Here is a 20,136-nt window from a genome sequence, read left to right as displayed (position 1 = left end):
TAGAAATAAATATAAAATGACTGGGTGTGAGTGTATGTTTTTATTATTCACAAACACAAGTTTGACAAGTTATTTTTGGTGAATGCTGAAACTATGTTTCTGATGGAAAGAGGGTGATACTGAAGATAGAGCAGGAGGACTGAGACTTGAGATCTTGTCATTCTCAGATGAGTACCTCAGCCCCTCCCCACACGAAGCGGATGAGTGGGAACATTGTCTCCCAACTAGAGCTGGTGGCAGTATGTAACTGGGAGGACAGGGAAAGTGACCTCTCCCATTTCACAAAGACCCATGAGCTCCAGAATGGTTGGACAACGTTGATCCAGCTACCCCGTGTCAAGGCCATTTTTCTGTCTTTCGTGGTAAGTGCAAGGGTTGTCTGAGCCTCCATGGTACAACTTGGATGAGGGTTGGTGGATTGCAACCACACCAATGTCTCTGGTACAATTGCAGTGAATTTAAAACTGGGATAACTTCAGTTTTTTTTTCTGTGTAGGAATTTCTTGTGTGACTAGTACCATCATATTCACAATTACTACTATTTACATGCTTGGACTGAAGATATTTATCTTGTATTTGTATTTAAATTTACTTTGCATACATTGTACATCTAATAACCTGCGGAGCTGTCCAATCTTTTCCAAAAAAGGGCTGGTGTTGGTGCAAGGTTTTGTTTTAGCCCTGTACTAAGGCCTGTTCTGAGCTAATTATCAAGGTCTTAATTGAATATCATTATTAGTTAATTCATTGAATCAAGTGTCCTAGTCCAGGGTTAAAACAAAAACTTGCCACCTCGCTGGCCCATTTCAGATAAGATTGGACATCCCTTCACTATGCAGTCACAGAAACTGTTTTCTGTTTTTCTACCAATCCAATATAACTTCATAATAATGTACTAAACTATTTTTTTTGTTCTTTGTGAGTATGATTATATGTAGCAGTGGATTTTTCCTGATGGAGAATTGTGCTGGATTTTCTGATAAATCATGTTATGATGTTTGATTAATGATTAAATTAATTTGATTTAACTAAGAACTTTGATATAGTTTTATTCCTGTTGTACACCACTGTACTTTAACTGTTCTACCAGTCTAACATAAACATACATAATGACTCTTCATCCTTCATCCAGATCCTAATCACAGAGTCATGACAAGAGAATGAATGATAAACTATTGCTTTTAATAAACACAGGAAGTTCTATTTCTGTGTGGTCTATTTAGGTCTGTCCACTTCAGCTTATATTCATTGTTTATAAATGACACTGTAAAATGAACAATAATGCACAGCGAGAGGGCCCTGAAACTTGATGCATGATTCAACGTGACCATAAGCATCTGAAGCAGAGCTGTACAGATCGAGTTTTTGGCACATTTTCACTGTGGCAAGGAGGAAATCAATATGCTTAAGATAAGTTAAGCCAGTTGGCATTCCCTCATTAGCAAAGGAACATTGCTTTGTAGTGCTGTGCTCAGGTGCTTTGCCAGAACTTTCCAGATCATTTCCCATAACCCTAACAACTCCCACACAATTATATACCAGTAAATCAAATCTCAGCTACCAGCACATCTCTTTTGCACATCCAAAATATAAAGCAACATAATGTTTTATGCTCCAATTTATTTGTGAAATTTCTGTGGCATTCACATTTTTTCCTTTCTTCTGAAACAGAACATCCTCTAAAATAAAATAAAAAGGGATAGAAGGTGGAAGGTGTCTATGTGAGGACTTTGAGACACCTTTCCTCAGTCTGATTCGATTGGAAAAGGAATCCAGGCAGTTTTTCTCAGACCATGGACAACAAATCCTGTCTGGCCCCACAGGCCTTGGTGGCCACCGTGGTGCCTCCTGTCATGATAATAGAGTTCCTGCTGGGGCTGCCAGGGAACGTCATGGCACTGTGGATCTTCTGCTGCCGTCTGCAGGCCTGGAGGTCCAACACTGTCTACTTGCTAAACCTGATGGTTGCCGATTTCCTGCTGCTAGCTGCTATGCCCCTTCGCATCGACACCCTGCTGCGTGGGGAGAACTGGATCTTCGGTGACACCTTGTGCCGCATCGACCTCTTCCTTCTAACAGTCAACCGCTCAGCCAGCATCAGTTTCCTGACCATTGTGGCAGTCGACCGCTACTTCAAGGTGGTCCATCCGCACCACCAAGCCAACCGGATGACAGCCCAGCAGGCAGGCCTGTTGGCAGGCGCGGTGTGGGCAGCTGTGGTTCTGGTGAGGGTCCCGCTCCTGTCGAACCGCCTCCTGTGGAACCACGGCAACCAGAGCTTCTGCCGCAGCTTCAGCTCCAGCTGGGCACTGTCGGCGGGGATGTGGCTGCACTATGTCATGTACTTGGCCGAGTTCTTCCTGCCGTTCCTCCTGCTGGTGTTCTGCGCCGTGCGCATCTCCTGCACCCTGCGGCTGCGAGGGTTGGTCCGGGCGCGGCAGGTGCGGAGGGCAGTGCGGGTGGTGCTGGTGATCGTGGCCGTGTTTACCCTCTGCTTCCTCCCAGGCGTGACCACCTACCTGGCTGCCCTCCTCATCCACTGGTTCCAGCCCCAGGATTGCGAGGCCTACCTGCTGGCTGGCGAGCTCTTCAGCTTGTCCCTTGGGTTTACCTACCTGAACAGCGCCCTTGATCCAGTCATCTACTGCTTCTCCAGCTCCACGTTCCGCAATGGCCTGAGTACCTCTATCAATGCAGTGGGCTTCTTCGGGTTCGACCTGGGTCATAGAGACAGCACAACTAGTAACAGAAGAGAGGATAGACCATGTTCATGAACCCACACCCCCATCTTTAGTTTAGTGGTATGTGTTATATATAGTATATACTGTATGTATGTTTCTGCCCACTACTACTACTACAACTATTTTAACTTTTAAGTGCAAAGGGACATGTGTTGGTTGGCACTTCCATTGAAACCAGCACATTTTAACTTCAATTTCTCACCCATTTCAAAACTAATCTCCAGGCCATTTCGCAGGTCTACTACAATGGCAACGGGCTTGGCAATTACCGATTTTGGTTTCCCCATTTCTGTGTTATGGATACCCTTAAAAAATTAGCTTAAAACATTGACTTTTTTGGCCCAAAAACAACATTCCTAGAAGCATGCCTGCTTTTTTAATTGAATGACTACATTTTATTAAATTTCAATTAGACCTCAAAATTCTACATTTCCCATAGACTAGAGAAACACAATGTAGAGAAACACAATGCTGACTTTACTGTGGCTAATTGAACATTCAAAATGTTTTGTTAACATGAGCCAGTTCAGCAATGCTATCGTGTGCAGGTCGTTGCTAGATGATTGGGCTATAGTGACAGCAGCCACTGTCTGTCCAAAGTGGAAAGCAAGCACTCAATTTGTGAAAACATGTAGGCTAAAGCGGTTTCAATAAAGCAAGAACGGGCAATAACTGATACCAGCTTTGTCGGTGTACATAAACAAAAAAATTACAGCTAAATCGTCATCTATTTTAGTTAGCTAGTTTATTTGACTAACTTAGTCATAAACACCAACAAAGTGAGTTCCCTTGGCTAGCCAGCTAGCTCTAGCTACACAGAAAAATGTGACAGTGGTAATACCAGCTAGTTAACTCGGTAGCTAAAAGTTTTTTAAAAGTTGTTATGCCTTGCTAACTAGCTAGCTAGCCGACTATGGAGACAGATGAGAGACTTTATATTTGTAAACGAAAAGGTTGAAACTGAAAAATAGTAACTTGAAACTGAAAAATAATAACTTGGTAGACCAAAAAATATTAGATTGTTTGAAAACATGTCATGTTTGGCCGTATTTTACATTATTTTGTATTCACTTTTGAATTTTTGGTTTTTGTCATGTGCTTATAATGTTTTTTTACACTCGATCAAGTAAACTTTTTTTTGACCAAAGTTTTGTCTCTCTTCTTGTGTGGAGGGCGGTATTTAGAGTAAGGACAACAGCCATTATCCAACATAACAACGTATAATTTTTAAAACCCCTTAATGTTATACAAAATATATATATTTACAAAATATCTGTTCCATCTTCGAGATTATTTGTTATCTCCTTTTGTCCTCAACCCTGGTTTATTTGTTAGTTTTTTGTGAATGTATTGTGTCCTTAATAGTATGATATGGCCCCATTGTAGTGACAAGTAACTATGGATACCAGAACCTACAACTGCATGTTTTATTTAGTATATTTCATGGCACATTTTTGACTATCAGAAAAATACAACATGAATATACAAAAACAAGTGCTGTTGGAATGGTTTGAATCAGGCGGAGAGGCTGATTCCTCATTTCACTGAAGCAGAGGGAAATAGTGAATGTACATTTTCCAAAAAATGTTCTGGAAGATTACAAGCAACCTTAATATTTTATATACAGCCCCATATGGCCACCCTCAAATGGAATTCAATCAAAAACAGGGCCGTATCCATGTCACAGAGACATCCCTGAGGAAATACAGGCAGTCAGCAGATTCCTGCGTCTGCATCATCCAGACCTGACCACTAGAGGTCTCACTCAGGGAGACTGGCCTGGGAGAGGGACTAAAGGGGAAAGATGCAGAATTACTAGATTGGCTGCAAGATTATATCAGCATGACATTGCTCTATCCGGAATTATATACTGAAAGGATACATAAAATAGCAATGAACACTTGAGCTGTGTTCAACAAGGCAAACTTTTGCAGCAAACAATGTTTGTTGCTACTGGTGGTCTGTCAAAACATTTTGAACAAACATTCAATTTAGTTTCCTCTAACACATTTTTTAAGCTTGACATGAAACATGATGATTGAAAATGTCTCAAAGCTTTCCCCTGCTAAATGTACAAATACAGCTACTTCACACCTATAACTCATTATTTGCAACACACTACCTCACCGTTAGCTAACACTGGCTAACATTAGTGGCGAAAATAAATTTCAAGATATTGGTGAAATGTTTGTGACTATTGCCTTGTTGAACACGGTTCTATTGTTTCAGAATCAAAAGCTAATCTATGAACAGAGAGAGATTGGAACCTAAATCTGAAGTCTAGAATCTGGAATAATTGCATTGAATTCTGCCACATATATAATTCAATATACAGAATTGATTACTGTACTGCTGAAATAAAAATCCTTTCGGTCTCAAAAACAGCCATTCAGCTCTAGCATACATTCAGTCATTACTTTCAAAACCTGGGGTTAATCTAGTAATTCTATATCTGCGTGCATACCTTTGTGGACCCATCTATACATGCCAGAAATATAAAACCAACTGACTCAGGTTTTTTTTTTTTTTTTAAATACACGTTAAAAAGCATCACACATATTCACCATCATTTAGCACTTAAAGAGGACGCATTGTCAAAAAGAAAATAATTTTGCATTACTCATTTGCACACCCAGTTCACTCACTCAGACAAAGACATACACACATAAACATTTAAAAGATTTCTTTTTTCCATACTGTACACCTTATTAACATTTCAGAATAGATGAGTCCATCTTCACCTCAAGTGGCACCAAAACAAGGAACTGTGTTTTTTCCCTCCTTATCAGTGATGTCATCAACATGCGACAATGGACAACTGGATTCGGAGTGATGCAGAGCCAGTACTTTCCGCAGTACAGGGGGATTAGGCAAGGACCTGTGTGAGCACAACAGTGTTTCCATAGAGGCTTGCAGTACAAGGGAAGTTTTTTGTTGGATGACAAAGCAGGGGGCCAAGTTCAGTCATGAATGACAATGGGGCCCCGGGCCCTCAGGCCGGGGTGGAGGGCGGCTGGGAGCGATCCGTGGGAGGGCACCTGAAGAGATCTCCTCAGGCCAATCTGCTCACAGGGCTGCCTGCAGGCTCTCCTAAGCTGGGAACGGGAGAGCAGCCTCCGGACTTTCCTGCAAAGGGAGAGGAGAGTGCAGTTAGACAGTGGATCTTGTACATTCCTGCAGGAGGGAAGAGAGCACATTGACAGACATGCCTCTAACCTTCTTTGAGGGGAAAGAGTATTGTGGGCACTGTTGATTACCATGGATTTGAAGGAAACTGCACCAATACTTGATTTCAGGCTAGGACTACATCAATGTCAATGGTTCAGCACAGTGAGCATTGATTTGGACATTTGGAGGCTCAGCATAAAAAGTCAACAAAAAAACAGAGCTCTTCCTTAAGTGCTTGAGAACATGATGTTCTCTAATGCAATAGTGGCAAGTCTGATGATGTATAAATGATTTGATGTGGGAACTGGAAACATAATGAAAGTAATCTGAGAGACAGACAAACTGCCTTGCGTTGCACGTCTCTGTACAGAGATGAGCCGGACAAAGTCATTTTACAGACAAGCTGCCCTTAAGAACAGATATTTGTCCAAATAAGGACAAAATGGTCTGGGTCACAGGTGCCAAAATTGCTGGCAATTATTGTAAATAAAATCAAATAAAATGAAATTAATTTAATTTAATTTAATTAAGTTTAGTTCCTCTAAAGGAACTATATTGTATAACTCCATCACATCCTGTTTCAGTAGAGTATACAAATAATGTAAAAGCAAGCAAAATCCCTTTGTCAACCATCAGCATGGGAAAAGCCAAAGAACTGTCAATTCAGAAGACACAGATGGTAATTGACCATCACAGGTCAGTAATGGGTACAAAAAATACATAAACAGTTAAACATACCGGTTATAAAAAGCCATTAAACATATGAAATGGTCCCAAAGAGGATGCAATTGCATATTATTCCTACGTGTGGTAAGGAAGATGTTGAGGGAGGCCATAAGTAACCCTAGGATTGCAGTTTGAGATTGGTTGTGTCTTTGGGTTATCAAGTTGAAAAAGAAAACATAAAATGGTGCCTCCATACCAGCAAACTTTGGAAGAGTGGCACAAAGACCGCCCTTACTAAGCACAATAAACAGTTTTGGTTGTACATATTTTGTCCAGCAGAACAATGGTCCAAGCATACATCAAAGTCCACACTGAAATGGTTGAGTTACAACAACAACAAACATGTTCTGCAATAGCCATCTCAGTCTCCAGACTTAAATGCCATGAAAAACCTGTGGTCTGGACTGAAGAGGGCATATTCACAAGGATATCAGGGATTCTGCATGGAGGCATGGACATAAATCCCTCCAAATGTGTTTTGTAACCTCTGCACAAATTATAGGAAAAGACCTATAAGCTGTCATATTTGCCTGGGATGTTTGCACAAAGTATTGAACCAGGGGTGCCAATCGCTGTGGAACCTGTTTTTTTGGGAAATTCATTTTTTATTTGAAAAATGTAAGACTTGGTTGATTCCAATGAATCATTCATTAATAAAGTGCACATGTTGCATAATAAAGATGATGGCAATAACTATTATTTTTTAGTTTACAGCAATTTTGTGAATATTGATCACAAATCAGTTATCAGGCAATAATTCCAACAATGCCAGCATTTAAAGACACAGTTGGGGTAAGAAAGCAATACCATTTATTACTTTAAAAATATTTATTGCAGTACAACAAGTATTCAATGTATAATCAAAAGCCAAAGGGTAAACTACCAAACAACGAACATTACAGACATACACAAAAGAAAAGAAAGAAGAAACCAAACCAAAGCTTGATTCTCACAAGGTATACCCAAAAAACTTTCAAAAACCAATAAACAGCAGAATATTCCACAAAGCCAGGGATGAAATTTAAAATACCAGATGAGCTGTAAGACCCCATGCCAGACACCCAAAAAAAAAGCCAGACCCAGATGCAAGGCTCAGAAGCCCTAGATTCCAACCGCCAAAAGTAAAGACAGACCTACATTTTATGTAGTTGAGAGAGGCAGAGGGACACACTGCCTTCTCCTGGGCCATGCATATTAATCGCCAAGTTAAGGTGTGGAAGGGGCGTCAGACAAGGTTATCTAAAAGTTTATTAGAGTGGCTTCATGTTGTTGGAAGCAGGGCATGATATTATTATCAAAAGATTCATGGGTTTAGCCTCTTTCTAATGAGAACAAACAATGAATATGTTGCAAGGCAATTCAATTCAGGTCAGATATGGAATACCACTACAAAAATGGAAATGTATTTCTGCTGTAATGGTAGCTGTAATATTTAAGTCCAGTTAGTAGTGCAATTTTCAGGCTAAATATTATCCATGTGATAAGACCAATCATGTATGAAACTGGAATAAGAGTGTAACCATGGTTGTATAAATTCCGGATGACGCTTAAAGCACTCCATCTCTCCATCTTGGTATGTGCAGGTGGAGATTTGTAACAACAAAGTCACCTGTGACGTAGATGATGTAAGGCAGTACACCCCCTGTGAATACTCACATCATCTCCACTCCTGTTTCGACAGAATCTTCTCACAAGACTATGAGTGACAGGGAACTCCGGAATTCATAGAACCATAATTACATGGGTTACACTCCTTCTATTTCATTTGTCCTGACCGTGAGAGATGGTGCTTAAAGCACTGGATGACTCACACCAACATAGCCACAAGGAAACTTATCCATCTTAGGACAGTAAAAGTGTTGATAAGATGGCCACTGAAACTGCATGGTGAGCAGCTACGTTGACCCTATGGTAACGGGCAATGGTACACATGGAGGTGCCATGGTGAAGACCAGGTACGCCATTCAAGACAGCCCAGGAGGTAGATACACTCCGGGTGGAATAGCCTGTAATTCTTTCCAATACAGGAAGGCCTTTTGACATGTATGCATGTGCAATGACCTCAACAATCTACTTGGACAGCCTCTGTTTCAACAGGGCTTTGAAGCGAGAGACCAGAATGTGAGATCCTACTGTCTGGTTGCCCACCTTGGCATGATGTGCTGAAATGGAGGACACATACACCTTAATTGTAGAGGTAGACTTAGAAACTACTGCAGAAACTACAATATTGCTGCCACAGAGTTCAGGATGGTCTGAACAACTGCCTGATCACAGGAAGTCAACCGTGGTTTTGGTTTCTCAGAGGTCAAACATAGAGTTGCAGGTGACTGGCTTGGAGATCCTTCCTCCTTGGAAGGTGCCACAACTCCCCATTGAGGAGTCTGAGCAACATAAGAAACCATGGTCTTCCTAGCCAGTCGGGTAGCAGTAAGGAAGAAGTATTGGGGTCGGAGGAATTTCATACAGTAGGCTGTCTGGCCATGGGCCAGAATATCCTGTCTGAATTTTCCCTGCTGAAACAGCTCAAGCTAGGTTTTGAAACAACTGGTTGCTGGTTGACCAGTTAAAACAGCTCCATACTCAATATGGTTTGATTAGCTCAAGCTATGTTTTGAAACTCAAGCTATGTTATGCCTTTGTAAAAGAGGGAGAGAATGACCATGTCACATCTTCAGGACAGGGAAGCTCGCATAAACAATTTTGCCATATGAAATTATATTGTCTCCCTCTCTCAAAGGTGATAATCTAAAAACTAGATATCTAACAGGATGGTTGATTTTTCAGACTGCAGTGGCTCAAGGCCTACTTTTTTCCATTTTCAAGGTCAATGTTCTTATTTTTTCATTCATCATATATTGGGACTATATGAAATACACTGACAGAATTCTCGTATGAAATACACTGACACAATTCTTAAACTAAGAGCTAGATATATAAAGACCAGGCAGGCCAGACAAAATGGGTGCCTGTGATGTGTGAATGCCCCAATCATTTGAAGGTCACAGGGTTGCTGCTGTTGTTTTGATGGATGGTGATCGGCTAAAGAATTGTTGTGTACCTCTCCAACCCATCTGATGTGTGGTGAGTGTTCTGGCACAAAATGGCTGCTGTGCATCTCCCAGGTGGGTGCTACACATTGGTGGTGGTTCAGGCAAGATCCCTCCTCATCACTGCAAAGTTAATTGAGTGTGAGAAGAGTGCTACATATATAAAAGGAAGGAATTATTACTAAGTATTATTATTGGACAGATTGTGGGTGGGGAAGGGTCCTGGAGGTTGGGATTGGATAGGAAAGTTGGGGTATATCTATGTTTTAATTTATCGCTTTTCTTCTTCATCCAAATTAATTATTGATATAATACAAAAAACACAAACCATCTCACCAATGGTATCAGATCACAGGACATACAAAAGCACATTCGGTCACCCATCAGTCATCTTTCATGATTGAGAATGACCTCACGTGTGCGGAGGCGAAGAACATGAGCCACCCCTGCTGCTATAGTTGCTCCCGATCAAGGCTCGTTTGTCTTGGCCCAGTCATAGCCTCATTCCTCAGACAGCAGCGCTAAATTTAGACCGGCGTCAGCCCTTGCAGGCGCTGATGGGGCCTGGAGCCAAGGCTCATTTGGACGAGCTGCTAATGGAAAGCCATTCCTCCTAGCCCCCGGCTTCTGCCTTCTCTCTAGCTCATGTTTGTAGGGTCATTGCTCATCTCCTCTATGCAGATGTGTTAGGTGGGTGAGCTGGATGCTAAGTCAGAGCACCTATAGCTACATCTGACACCTGAAACCAGCTACCACAACCTAATGCCTGTTATCTGTTTTACACTGAACACAATCTGAATTCCCCACTGTACCTGGCTCATTAGGTACAACTGTACAACTGACATATTTACTTAACTTTTTTCTATCTTGAGAGACCACCTGCTTGGAAGGCAACCAAAGTGATCTGCAGCCATGGTCCAATAAGATAGCCAAGCTGCCTAATTACTGAAATTAACAAAATTACCAAGGACATTTAAAAGATGCAATTTGAACTAGCCAGACCTACTTGATCATAATCGTTCATTTGATTACATCTTGTAACTGACCGCTTCATTCATTTCCTATAGAAATACCACCACACTAAAAGTGTGTGTACCAGGCTAAGTTCAATATGGCCTATTTTGTCCAACATTAAACCATGACTCTCAAAGGGGTATGACCAATTTGGTAATTACTTATTAAGTATGCTCCTATCATTAACTAATCAGTAACTGTCTCTACCAATTAAGTGGCTGCAACCATAAGACATGCAATTAGACCTTTCATGCCATTTAAACAGATAATTACAACAGGTGCCAATCAAAATTTGTGCCCACACCCCCACCTCCCCCGCTTTCCAGTACTCTGTATTGCAGAAAATAATGCGCTGGTTCAGCATAATTTTTTTGTTATGTAGTTTAGGGAGATGATGAGCAGCTGTGTTCAGGGGATTTCTGATTGCTTCTGTCACATGACGTGTTGCCATGGTGAGCCACTGCACAGTTAGAAGGCACATGAATGTATGTGTACACCTGTGGGCGTAGGGATATGCAGGTGACCTGAGCTGGGCAAAGTCGAGATGCAACCAGGTGGTGAGGGGTCACTGGTCACAATTCTACCTTTGATGCACCTACCTGGTTTCCCGGGAAACAAGGAAAAAGCTGTCGTCGGGGGCGTCAACACAATTGGGGCGGCTCTTGCGAAGCATGGTGCTGCTGTTACGAAGGCTGCTGCTGCCACTGCTCTGGCCGTTGTGCTGGGGAGCGGGATTATGCAGGGGCAAGGGTTAACAAGTTAGGGGTTATTTAGGGAGGGGGAAGACTAGACATGACAATATTATTCATAAAACATGAACAACTACAGTTATCAATAATCCATCCATCCCTTTGTCAATCCGCTTGCTCCTGGTCAGGTTTGCAAGGAACAGGAACCTTGGCAAAGGCAGGAATACAACATGGACAGATCCCTAATCATTTGTAGGACACCACACAGCATTCACACATGCATTTATCACGAGGACAATTTAGACTCTCCAATATACCTAGCATGCAAGTTCTTGGATTGTGGGAGGAAACCGGAGGGAAACCAGAGGAGCACGGGGAGAACATGCAAACAGCACACAGAAAGGCCCTTAGCCGGGATATGAACTTGGTGCCTTCTTGCTGTGAGGCAACAGCACAGCCCATTGCACCCTTTATTTATTATCCCAATATGTATAATCTTTCCTTTCTGTTTTGCTTCATGGGGGACACCATCACTATAGGCCCGCATCTCCACTGTGTTCAGCCTATAAACTCTTTGGCTAGGCAGGCCCTCCAGTTTCTGACACTTTTATTGAACCCAGTGTGGTAATTTGTCCTCTGCCTTTGGCCCATCCTAGTTACTTAGGAGCAGTTGGAAGCCACAGTGCAGCCCCTGAGGACAGAAGTATACCCAACCTGATATGCATGTCTTTCAGTGTGGTAGGAAACTGTAGTACCTGGACTAAATGCACACAAACACAGGGAGAACATGCTAACTGAACGCACAAAGGATCCAGCCGGGATGCAACAGCGCTAACAACCATGCCACCTGTAATCCCTGGCCCATAGAGCCTGCATGGGCGCAGGTGGTATAACAGTAATTTGAGAGACGAAAAAAAGGAACCTGTTACAGCCCAATTAAAGCCAGACACACTGTGAACAGGGACAGGAGGGGAGGGGCTGTGGTTGAACTCACCAGAATTGGGGCTCCCATGTGACCTGTGTTGTCTACAGGGAAAAAAAAGACACAAGACTGAGATAAAGAACACAATGTGGCCCTGCCTTTGCCTGATCAAAGCAATAAGAGAAACTACTCTGTGTCAGTATATGTCAGTATATGTATGTCAGAAACAAGCAGCGCACCCTCACACTGTGGTATTCAGATCTGATGGTGGATGACACACTCTGATTCGAATGTTCATTTGCGCCATTTTCAGAGAACAAGCAACTCATCACGGGAAACAGTGGAAATCAACTTGGGTTAATTATCAGCTACTACCATAGCTCCCACTGGAGACACTAACAAGCATATACCAGGGCGCTGGGGCCTCCAAGTGTAAATTACAAAACACTTTTTTTCTCAAAGTAACAAGGAATTCCAGTTTTTTAAAATTATATTTAAAACTTGGTTTTTCCTTTCTATGATCTGGAAAGCACACATGTGGATTGAACTAATTGCTCCCAATTTTAGACAGAATGTGAAGATTGAATAGTTGGTGGGGGTGGAGAGGAGGTGGTAATTGGGTCTCATTGTCAAATCACTCCTGAATTAGAGCAAAGCCTGTCAGCATGATAGTCCAGCCTCATCAGAAATGGTGTCCTCTTCAGTCTGTGTGCCCATAGCAACATGCTCGAAGAGAGGTGCAAATTTTATCACCCCAGTTACATGACTGTACCCTTGTATAAAAATCATTCTTTTCCCTTTGATGCCATTTGTAATGTAGACAAGGAAGAAAAACGTATTCTGATGCTGTAAAACCTAGCAACGAATCCTGATTTTATCGTTTCTCATATGGTCTATAGCAGGGCTACCCAACCCCATTCCTGGAGATCTACCATCATGTAGGTTTTCATTGCAAACCTAATTTGGCACACCTAATTTGAGTGAGGTGTTCGGGGTTGGAGTGAAAACCTACTGGAAGCTAGATCTCTAGGAACAGGGTTGAGCAGCCCTGGTTTACCCTAATCTTTTGAGGTCATGAAGACTACAGACCCAACTGGTCCAGAATGTTGTGTTCAACAATTGTTCAAAATGTGTCTTTCCTTGTATATGTGTATGTTAGTGTGAGTGTCATGTGGAAGACATCTCTGACATTAAAACAATTAGGGCCCTTTGTTATCATATGGTGTGAAATAAACAATTGAAGTTTGTGTGTTTGGAGGATCACCTTGTCCAAGCGCTCCAGCTCGCCTCTCTACTGCCTCCGCCCTGCTGTGGTGCTGATAGCTGCGTTTTCCCAGCATGCCGAGAGGCCCATGGCTGGGCAGCGAGGACAGCAGGCTCCGGGGGGGCGGAGCTTGCAGACCAGGGGTACGAGGGGTCTGTGGGGTATGAGGTGCCGGGCGTGACTCTGACAAAAACACATACCATGTTAGTGGTGAGTAAGAGACAGCAAGGTAACCTTACATGGAACACTATAGGTGTAAGGGTATCATACAAAACAGCAACCACTCAACAAAATGGTTTGATATACTGTACTGATCAATATACTAATCTGGAACATAGATCTGCACCTTTTATGTTACAACTTCATAGAGTGGCCTCCATTTGGAAATACTATAATCCACTTTTCTCTGTCCCCAGTTTTAGCCTAACCACAGAATGAGACCTGTAAAACTTGGCACAGTGGTACCGTGTACCCCCCTATGACCACTGAATGATTTTGACACTCTCTGTTAAGTGATGTCATATTGGCTATAGGTTGGGCCCCGTGCATCACTGCTTGCAGCTATATTTATCCAAGGGAGGAATTACAATCTTTGCAATATTAGGTATTATTCTAAAAACTTATTTGTATTTTCTATACGTGTGTTGCTCACCGAGGTACTGCAGGACACTAGACAGGGTGCTTTTCTGGGAAGTTCGAGCCCGTATCCTCCAGCCCTCATGTCTCTCCGGGGCTCGGCTCATGTCTGTAGAGAAATAATAACCTCAAATATCCTCAACAAACTGGGGTCACAGTGGACTTAAAAAATACAAATGCAAATGCATATGTTTTATCTTCATAATGTTACACAATAAAATGTTCTGTGTTAAGTAACTGATACATTACATTGCACTTTAGAAGAGCACACATGGTCCCTCATTGAAATGTAAAATTCAATACACTGAATATACACTGGATATTTTTCAAAGGCCCACTAAAGACAACATTTTCCTGAGAGATGCAATGAATATCGAGCAAACCTTCCCAAACAGAGCACTTGGATGTACATAACACAGTGGGGACACATGACCCTCCACCAAATTTGATTTATACTTTTAATTATACTGTTAATGTGGACATTAAACAGTGTTGCTGTATTTATTTTGACTGGCTCAGTCAGTTTTGTATGCGATGAAGGATATTTTACATACAGTAATTTCTGAACTTGTCAGCTTTTAAATTACAGAATATGTATGTGTTTGTTGTTTAAACCAAATAAAATCGATATCAAAAGAAGCTTACAGTGGCAGAGGTTGTTTGTGTGAATTGTGTGTATTACCGAATTGAACACAAAAGTATTTAATCTCATCTTTTGAAGTCTTTCTTATGGCCATACAAACTGCACTCAAAGAAATTGTGGAGTGGCTTCCTGTACCAACCATAATACATGGGTTATTGGAAGTGAAGAGCTTCTGTTGCTTGAGAGCTGATAAGGTAGTTAGTACTGCTGCAGCTTAAAAACTGGCTTTGTATTATTTATGAATGAAAGCATGAATATAATTCATATTTATAGCTTTTTCAATATCGTGAATAATAAAATCTAAAATTGCTGTTCAAGCTTCTTTGGAGTTACTTAAAGTGTATTTTGACCACAAATCGTGATTGCCATAATACTCACCATTGTACAGCCTTCAGGTCATTAGAAACTTCTGTATCGAAAATATCCATCATCACAGACAAAAACTGTCTGGGCCAATGAAAAACAAAACAAACAAGGATAGTATCCTAAAATTCCAGAAAGTGAACTATCCGTTTAAAGCTGACATTACCACGGGTAATAGATATCATGTTGAAGCCTTGTCTGCCACATCCCTAATGTCAAGGACAGCGGCTTGTAAGAAACCCATTTTACGGTGTGGAATTTCGAATTTGCGTAAGTCACCCACTGAATTCTCATTGCCTTCCCTAATCTCTGCAACCTTAAACAAACAGTGATGATGAATAAAAAAATTAAATAAATACTGCAGTGCAGTATTTTCCTTGCCAGATTCATTCTTTATAGAATGAATATCAGTCAGCTTAAATATATAGTATATCTAGAGTATTCAAAAAGGTACTAGTCTTGAGAAGTCTGTTGTGAGACATGCATTTCATTGAGTGATTTCTGTTTGTTCTCTACCGTCACCATGAATCAGCAGGAAGAGACTGGGAGTGCATCCATAGGTTATTCATGCCTTTTCCCCTGAAGCACCTTGGTAAATCATATGCCAAGAAAATCCTAGGTTAGGGCAGAAGATTTATTTACGGTTATCAATAAAATGTTCTTTATTTGGTGCTGGAGGCCATATTTACTAATAAAAAAAAGTACTGAGAAAATAATATGAAGTCCTGGTCATACGGTATAGCTGAATGAGTATGACAGTCCCGCATTACAACCTGAAACAGCAGGGTGGTGCTGTAACTATCCTTTAGTGTGACCCTTGAGGAAGTATCTTTACCTCAGTTGCCCCAATAAAACTCAGTCTGTGGAAACGGTTTACAGAATAGGTGGGGTGTACAACTGGAAACCCCCTGGATAATAACAAAGGTGAAGATATTAGTTTGGCTGGGAGAACAGTGGGGTGTGGGCGTGCAGTAAAAAAAAAAATACATAATCATAAAATAATAATAAAATAATGGGAGCAATTCCAGAAAATGCCACTCACTGGAGAATTGACGATTGACATCACTGGCTCCAAATTTTGATTCATTGAATTTTTTTGCCTTAAAATACTGTAGATCTTCCGAAATCTTAAATTATCTAAGATTGCATAAAGGTATGAGCTGGACAGGAAATAAGGTAAGGACAATCTGGATTAGGGAGGGTAGGTATCATGACAGAGGTGAGCAACAAGGGCTGTATTGGTTTCTGCTTTTTATGGCCTTAATTACTTCATTAAACCTAACAATGACATTTTAGCTACATTTCTTGATAAGTAAGTGCATAATTAACAGCCAAAGATTGTCCTTGTGTCTCTATATGAAATGTTTTACTATGATCCAGTCTATGAGTGAAACAATACTTGTAATGTTTGTGTATACAGCTCATTTAGCCAGAGCAACCGGTGGAACCAAAAACGCGCATACTCACAAGCCCTCCAGGAACATAACTGCCCTCCCCCGAGTCGTAGACGTGTAGGAAGGGGCATATAACATGAGTTGGACTGGAGACTGGCGCAGAATGTTTGGACTGGGAAAGGATGCACTTGAAACAAGGAGCAGACATTATTTTTAAATGGTGAGCAGGGTAGGTGCGATGGGCGGCAAGGTCAATTATGCTGGTGTACTCAGGTCAGTATTGCTCCATCAAGCATGCAAGGGACCGTCAGGCGTGTGTACAGGTCCGGGGGCTGCGTGACCGCAAGCAACCGATTAGGCAATCGGCTCATTATCTTACATCAAACCTGAACCTTTTACCAGGGGAACATGCTAGACACATTGGGCCACACTCAAGCAACATAGGCAAGTCGGCAATGCATCAAGCCACAAATCTGACCCTCAGTAGGAGAGCTTTTGGCACTTTCTTCTACGTATATGTGTGCAATAATCCGCACGACTTCGGGAAAGTGGAGACCCTACATTGTAGCATTACCACTCTCTCCTGCTATTGCTTCATTCTGAAATGTAATACTAAAAGGAATATATACTGTTCTCCAACCCCTTGCCAATCTTTGCCTGCAAATTCCAACAAGTCCATGATTTTGACATTTCTATTGGGTGGTTCTTTTCTCAAAGCAGCTGTTCCCCAGGGATGTTCCAGTGCCAATGAATTCATGTGGATGGCTGAAAATGCAGGATTTCTGCACAGCAGCGTGGTGACACAAATGGAAAGGGAGGGGGGGGGGGGGGGGGTAGCATAGTTTGTGCCCCACTGGGTCATCCAAAGAGATGATGAGATTGGACAGGAGAGTTCTTGCACGAGACAGGGGGAGCCTTATTGACCCCACCCTCTCCAGAACTCTGCCTGACCCGGACAAATCAAACACCAACCAACATAGACACACAAAATGATGACAAGTCAGAGGGAATGCTTTCAGCCGTAGTTTTTATTTATTTAATGAATGTAATTTATTCGTTTTGGCCACAGGACAGTCACACAAAGAAACAGAAGGCAACAGAAAAGACATGCCACCTGGACACTGACAGTGACATGAAGAGCAGGCCACCGTTGATGGGAGACTGTGGGTGGGGGCATGTGGTGATGGATGTACCGCAAGAGTGGACAGTGAAAATAACAAAAAATGAAAGTTAAGAACTGGACGAGACTGAAATCTGAATTCAAAGGAAAATGCATTAAATGGATTCTGTGAATGTCATTGGGACTCAAAAGTGGGGAAAATAAAAGTGGTTTGCCCTTTCCTGGTTTCAAGATCATCCCTGAGGAACAGATCCAGTTTGGTGGAGGGGCTAAAATATTCCATAGCCTGATTACGTTATGATTAGTCAAACATTCCCACTGTAGCACCCTCTTGAGATCCTGGATGATTAAGACCACCCTGTTCTTTAGAGCTGGTGGGACAACCAAAGACCCATTTTTACTTTTTCTTATTTGCTGAGCAGATGTTTACCTAGAGTAATTCAAAATTCATTATTGTTTTACATGCCTCGCCATCTGCCTATCTGTATATTTATGGAAGGCAATTCAGGATGAGCACAAAGTTCAAGGTAGCAGTGTGCTGACAATAAGTTGAACCCAAAATCTTTGGCTTTGCAGTCTGGTTCCTGAACAGCAGCAGCTGGCTGGCAACACTTCCTTTGTGGTTGGATTCAGACAGAAACAGAAATCACCAATTAGATCGCAGAGGGAGCACTGTCAACTTCCTGGCATACTTATGCCATTCATGGTGCGAGGAGCTGGAAAACGGGCAAATCAGGCATTTAACGACCAATTAGCCAGACAAGGCCAAAGGAAACTTGTGTGGCATGTCTCTGGTCTGGTTTCATAGCACGGCCATCACTGTTCAGGAAGGAATTTAGTTTCACATGGTGGCGGGGGGGGGGGGGGGATATTATGTTCTCTGAAACCATGTTCCCTACCAGATCCAACTAATATCTGAAACTTATCAGCAAGCTTTCTTTGTTTTCTTCAAGTGAAAAGCATTTGAAAAAGTACATTGTAAAAATAAAGCAGTGCACAAGGTCAATTTCTTTGGCTTCAAGTTTGGATTTGCAATCTGGGGTCCAATTTAGCTGAAAGACCAAGTGCAGTGACCCCCCTGCTTCTGGGTGAACTATGCCTCTCCCTTTCTCAGCCCGAATGACTGGTCAGTTATCCAATCAAAACCCCCCGGACGTTGGACGTTTCATGTTTGCACAAGTGAAGTTAGATACACTCAGTGAGCACTTAATTAGGTATTTATTAGACCCATTTTTTCAACTTCAAGTCTTCTGCTGCAGTAGCCTGTCCATTGAGAGGTTTGACACGTTATGTGTTCAGAGATGCTCTTCTGCATACCACTGTAATGCATGGATATTCGCATTACTGTCACCTTCAACCAGTCTTGTCCCTTCTTCTCTGACCTCTCTAATTAACGCAATTCTGCCTGAAGAACTGCTGCTCACTGGATGTTTTTTGTTTTTTGCACCATTCTGAGTAAACTCTAGAGACAGTTGTGTGTGAAAATGAGCAGTTACAGAAATATTTAAACCAGCCCGCCTGGTATCAACAATCATTCCTCGGTCAAAATCACAGATATAGGTGTATGAACTATTTTTTCCACATTCTGATAATTGATGTCAATAACAGAGGCTCCTGACCTGTATCTGCATGATTTTATGCACCATACTGCTGCCACATGATTGGCAGATTACATAATCATACATATACACACAAACTCAGTGAGCAATTTATTAGGTTGATCTGTACACCAACTTGTTAATGCAAATATTTAATCAGCCAATCATGTGGCAGCAATTAAATGCATAATAGCATGCAGACGTGGTCAAGAGGCTCAGTTGTTTTTCAGACCAAATGTCAGAATGGGGAAGAAATGTGATCTAAGTGACTTTGACCATGGAATGATTATTGGAGTAATTATTTCAGTATCTCAGAAACTAATGATATCCTGTGATTTTCATGCACAACAGTTTCTAGAGTTTGCAGAGAATGGTGCGAAAAACAAAAAACATCCAGAGAGCATCAGTTCTGCCAGCAGAAATGCGTTGTTAATGAGAGGGGACAGAGGAGAAGGATCAGACTGGTCAAAGCTGACAGGAAGGTGACAGTAACACAAATAACCACGCATTACAACAGTGGAATGCAAAAGAGCATTTCTGAACACACAACCCGTCAAACCTCCAAGTGGACAGACTACAATGACAGAAGACTTGAGTAAAAAAAATATACTTTTAATAAATACCTAATAAAGTGCTCACTGAGTGTATATATATTTTATTTGCAAGTTTGTTTATTTTTTGTTTTAAAAATGTTTGCAAAAACAAAAGGGGGAAAAGGCACAGGGATTAAGTTATTTTCACAGAATAGCAGGATATTTTAAACATTCCCAGGAAAAATGCTGTCATTATCTGAAAGGTGGGTCTGGGG

The 20,136-nt window shown here is 41.6% G+C and overlaps 2 protein-coding genes across 3 annotated transcripts in view; one reads left to right on the top strand and one right to left on the bottom strand.

Moving 5' to 3' along the window:
* The first annotated feature begins 1,793 nt into the window (after nucleotides 1-1,793).
* Nucleotides 1,794-2,774, top strand: LOC133121196 (hydroxycarboxylic acid receptor 2-like). The gene has a single exon (XM_061230402.1). It carries the CDS (start codon nucleotides 1,794-1,796, stop codon nucleotides 2,772-2,774), a length of 981 nt encoding a protein of 326 aa, XP_061086386.1.
* Nucleotides 2,775-4,150: 1,376 nt separating this feature from the next.
* LOC133121465 (metastasis-associated protein MTA3-like) overlaps nucleotides 4,151-20,136 on the bottom strand; it is a 57,035-nt gene continuing 41,049 nt past the window's right edge. For both annotated transcript variants that reach the window (XM_061230634.1, XM_061230635.1), the window contains 5 exons: nucleotides 14,227-14,319; nucleotides 13,575-13,757; nucleotides 12,383-12,414; nucleotides 11,299-11,420; nucleotides 4,151-5,867 (listed from right to left, as the gene is read on the bottom strand). In XM_061230634.1, the coding sequence (XP_061086618.1) occupies nucleotides 5,702-5,867; nucleotides 11,299-11,420; nucleotides 12,383-12,414; nucleotides 13,575-13,757; nucleotides 14,227-14,319 (596 nt within the window). In that variant the 3' untranslated portion in view covers nucleotides 4,151-5,701. The remainder of the gene's footprint in view (nucleotides 5,868-11,298; nucleotides 11,421-12,382; nucleotides 12,415-13,574; nucleotides 13,758-14,226; nucleotides 14,320-20,136) is intronic.

Source organism: Conger conger, chromosome 2 (assembly GCF_963514075.1).
Source record: "Conger conger chromosome 2, fConCon1.1, whole genome shotgun sequence".
Classification (NCBI taxonomy): domain Eukaryota; kingdom Metazoa; phylum Chordata; class Actinopteri; order Anguilliformes; family Congridae; genus Conger; species Conger conger.
This window is presented reverse-complemented; position numbering and strand designations above follow the sequence as displayed.

Excerpts from the sequence above, each read along its gene's own strand:
- LOC133121196 (XM_061230402.1), top strand. The coding sequence starts at position 1,794 with ATGGACAACAAATCCTGTCTGGCCCCACAGGCCTTGGTGGCCACCGTG.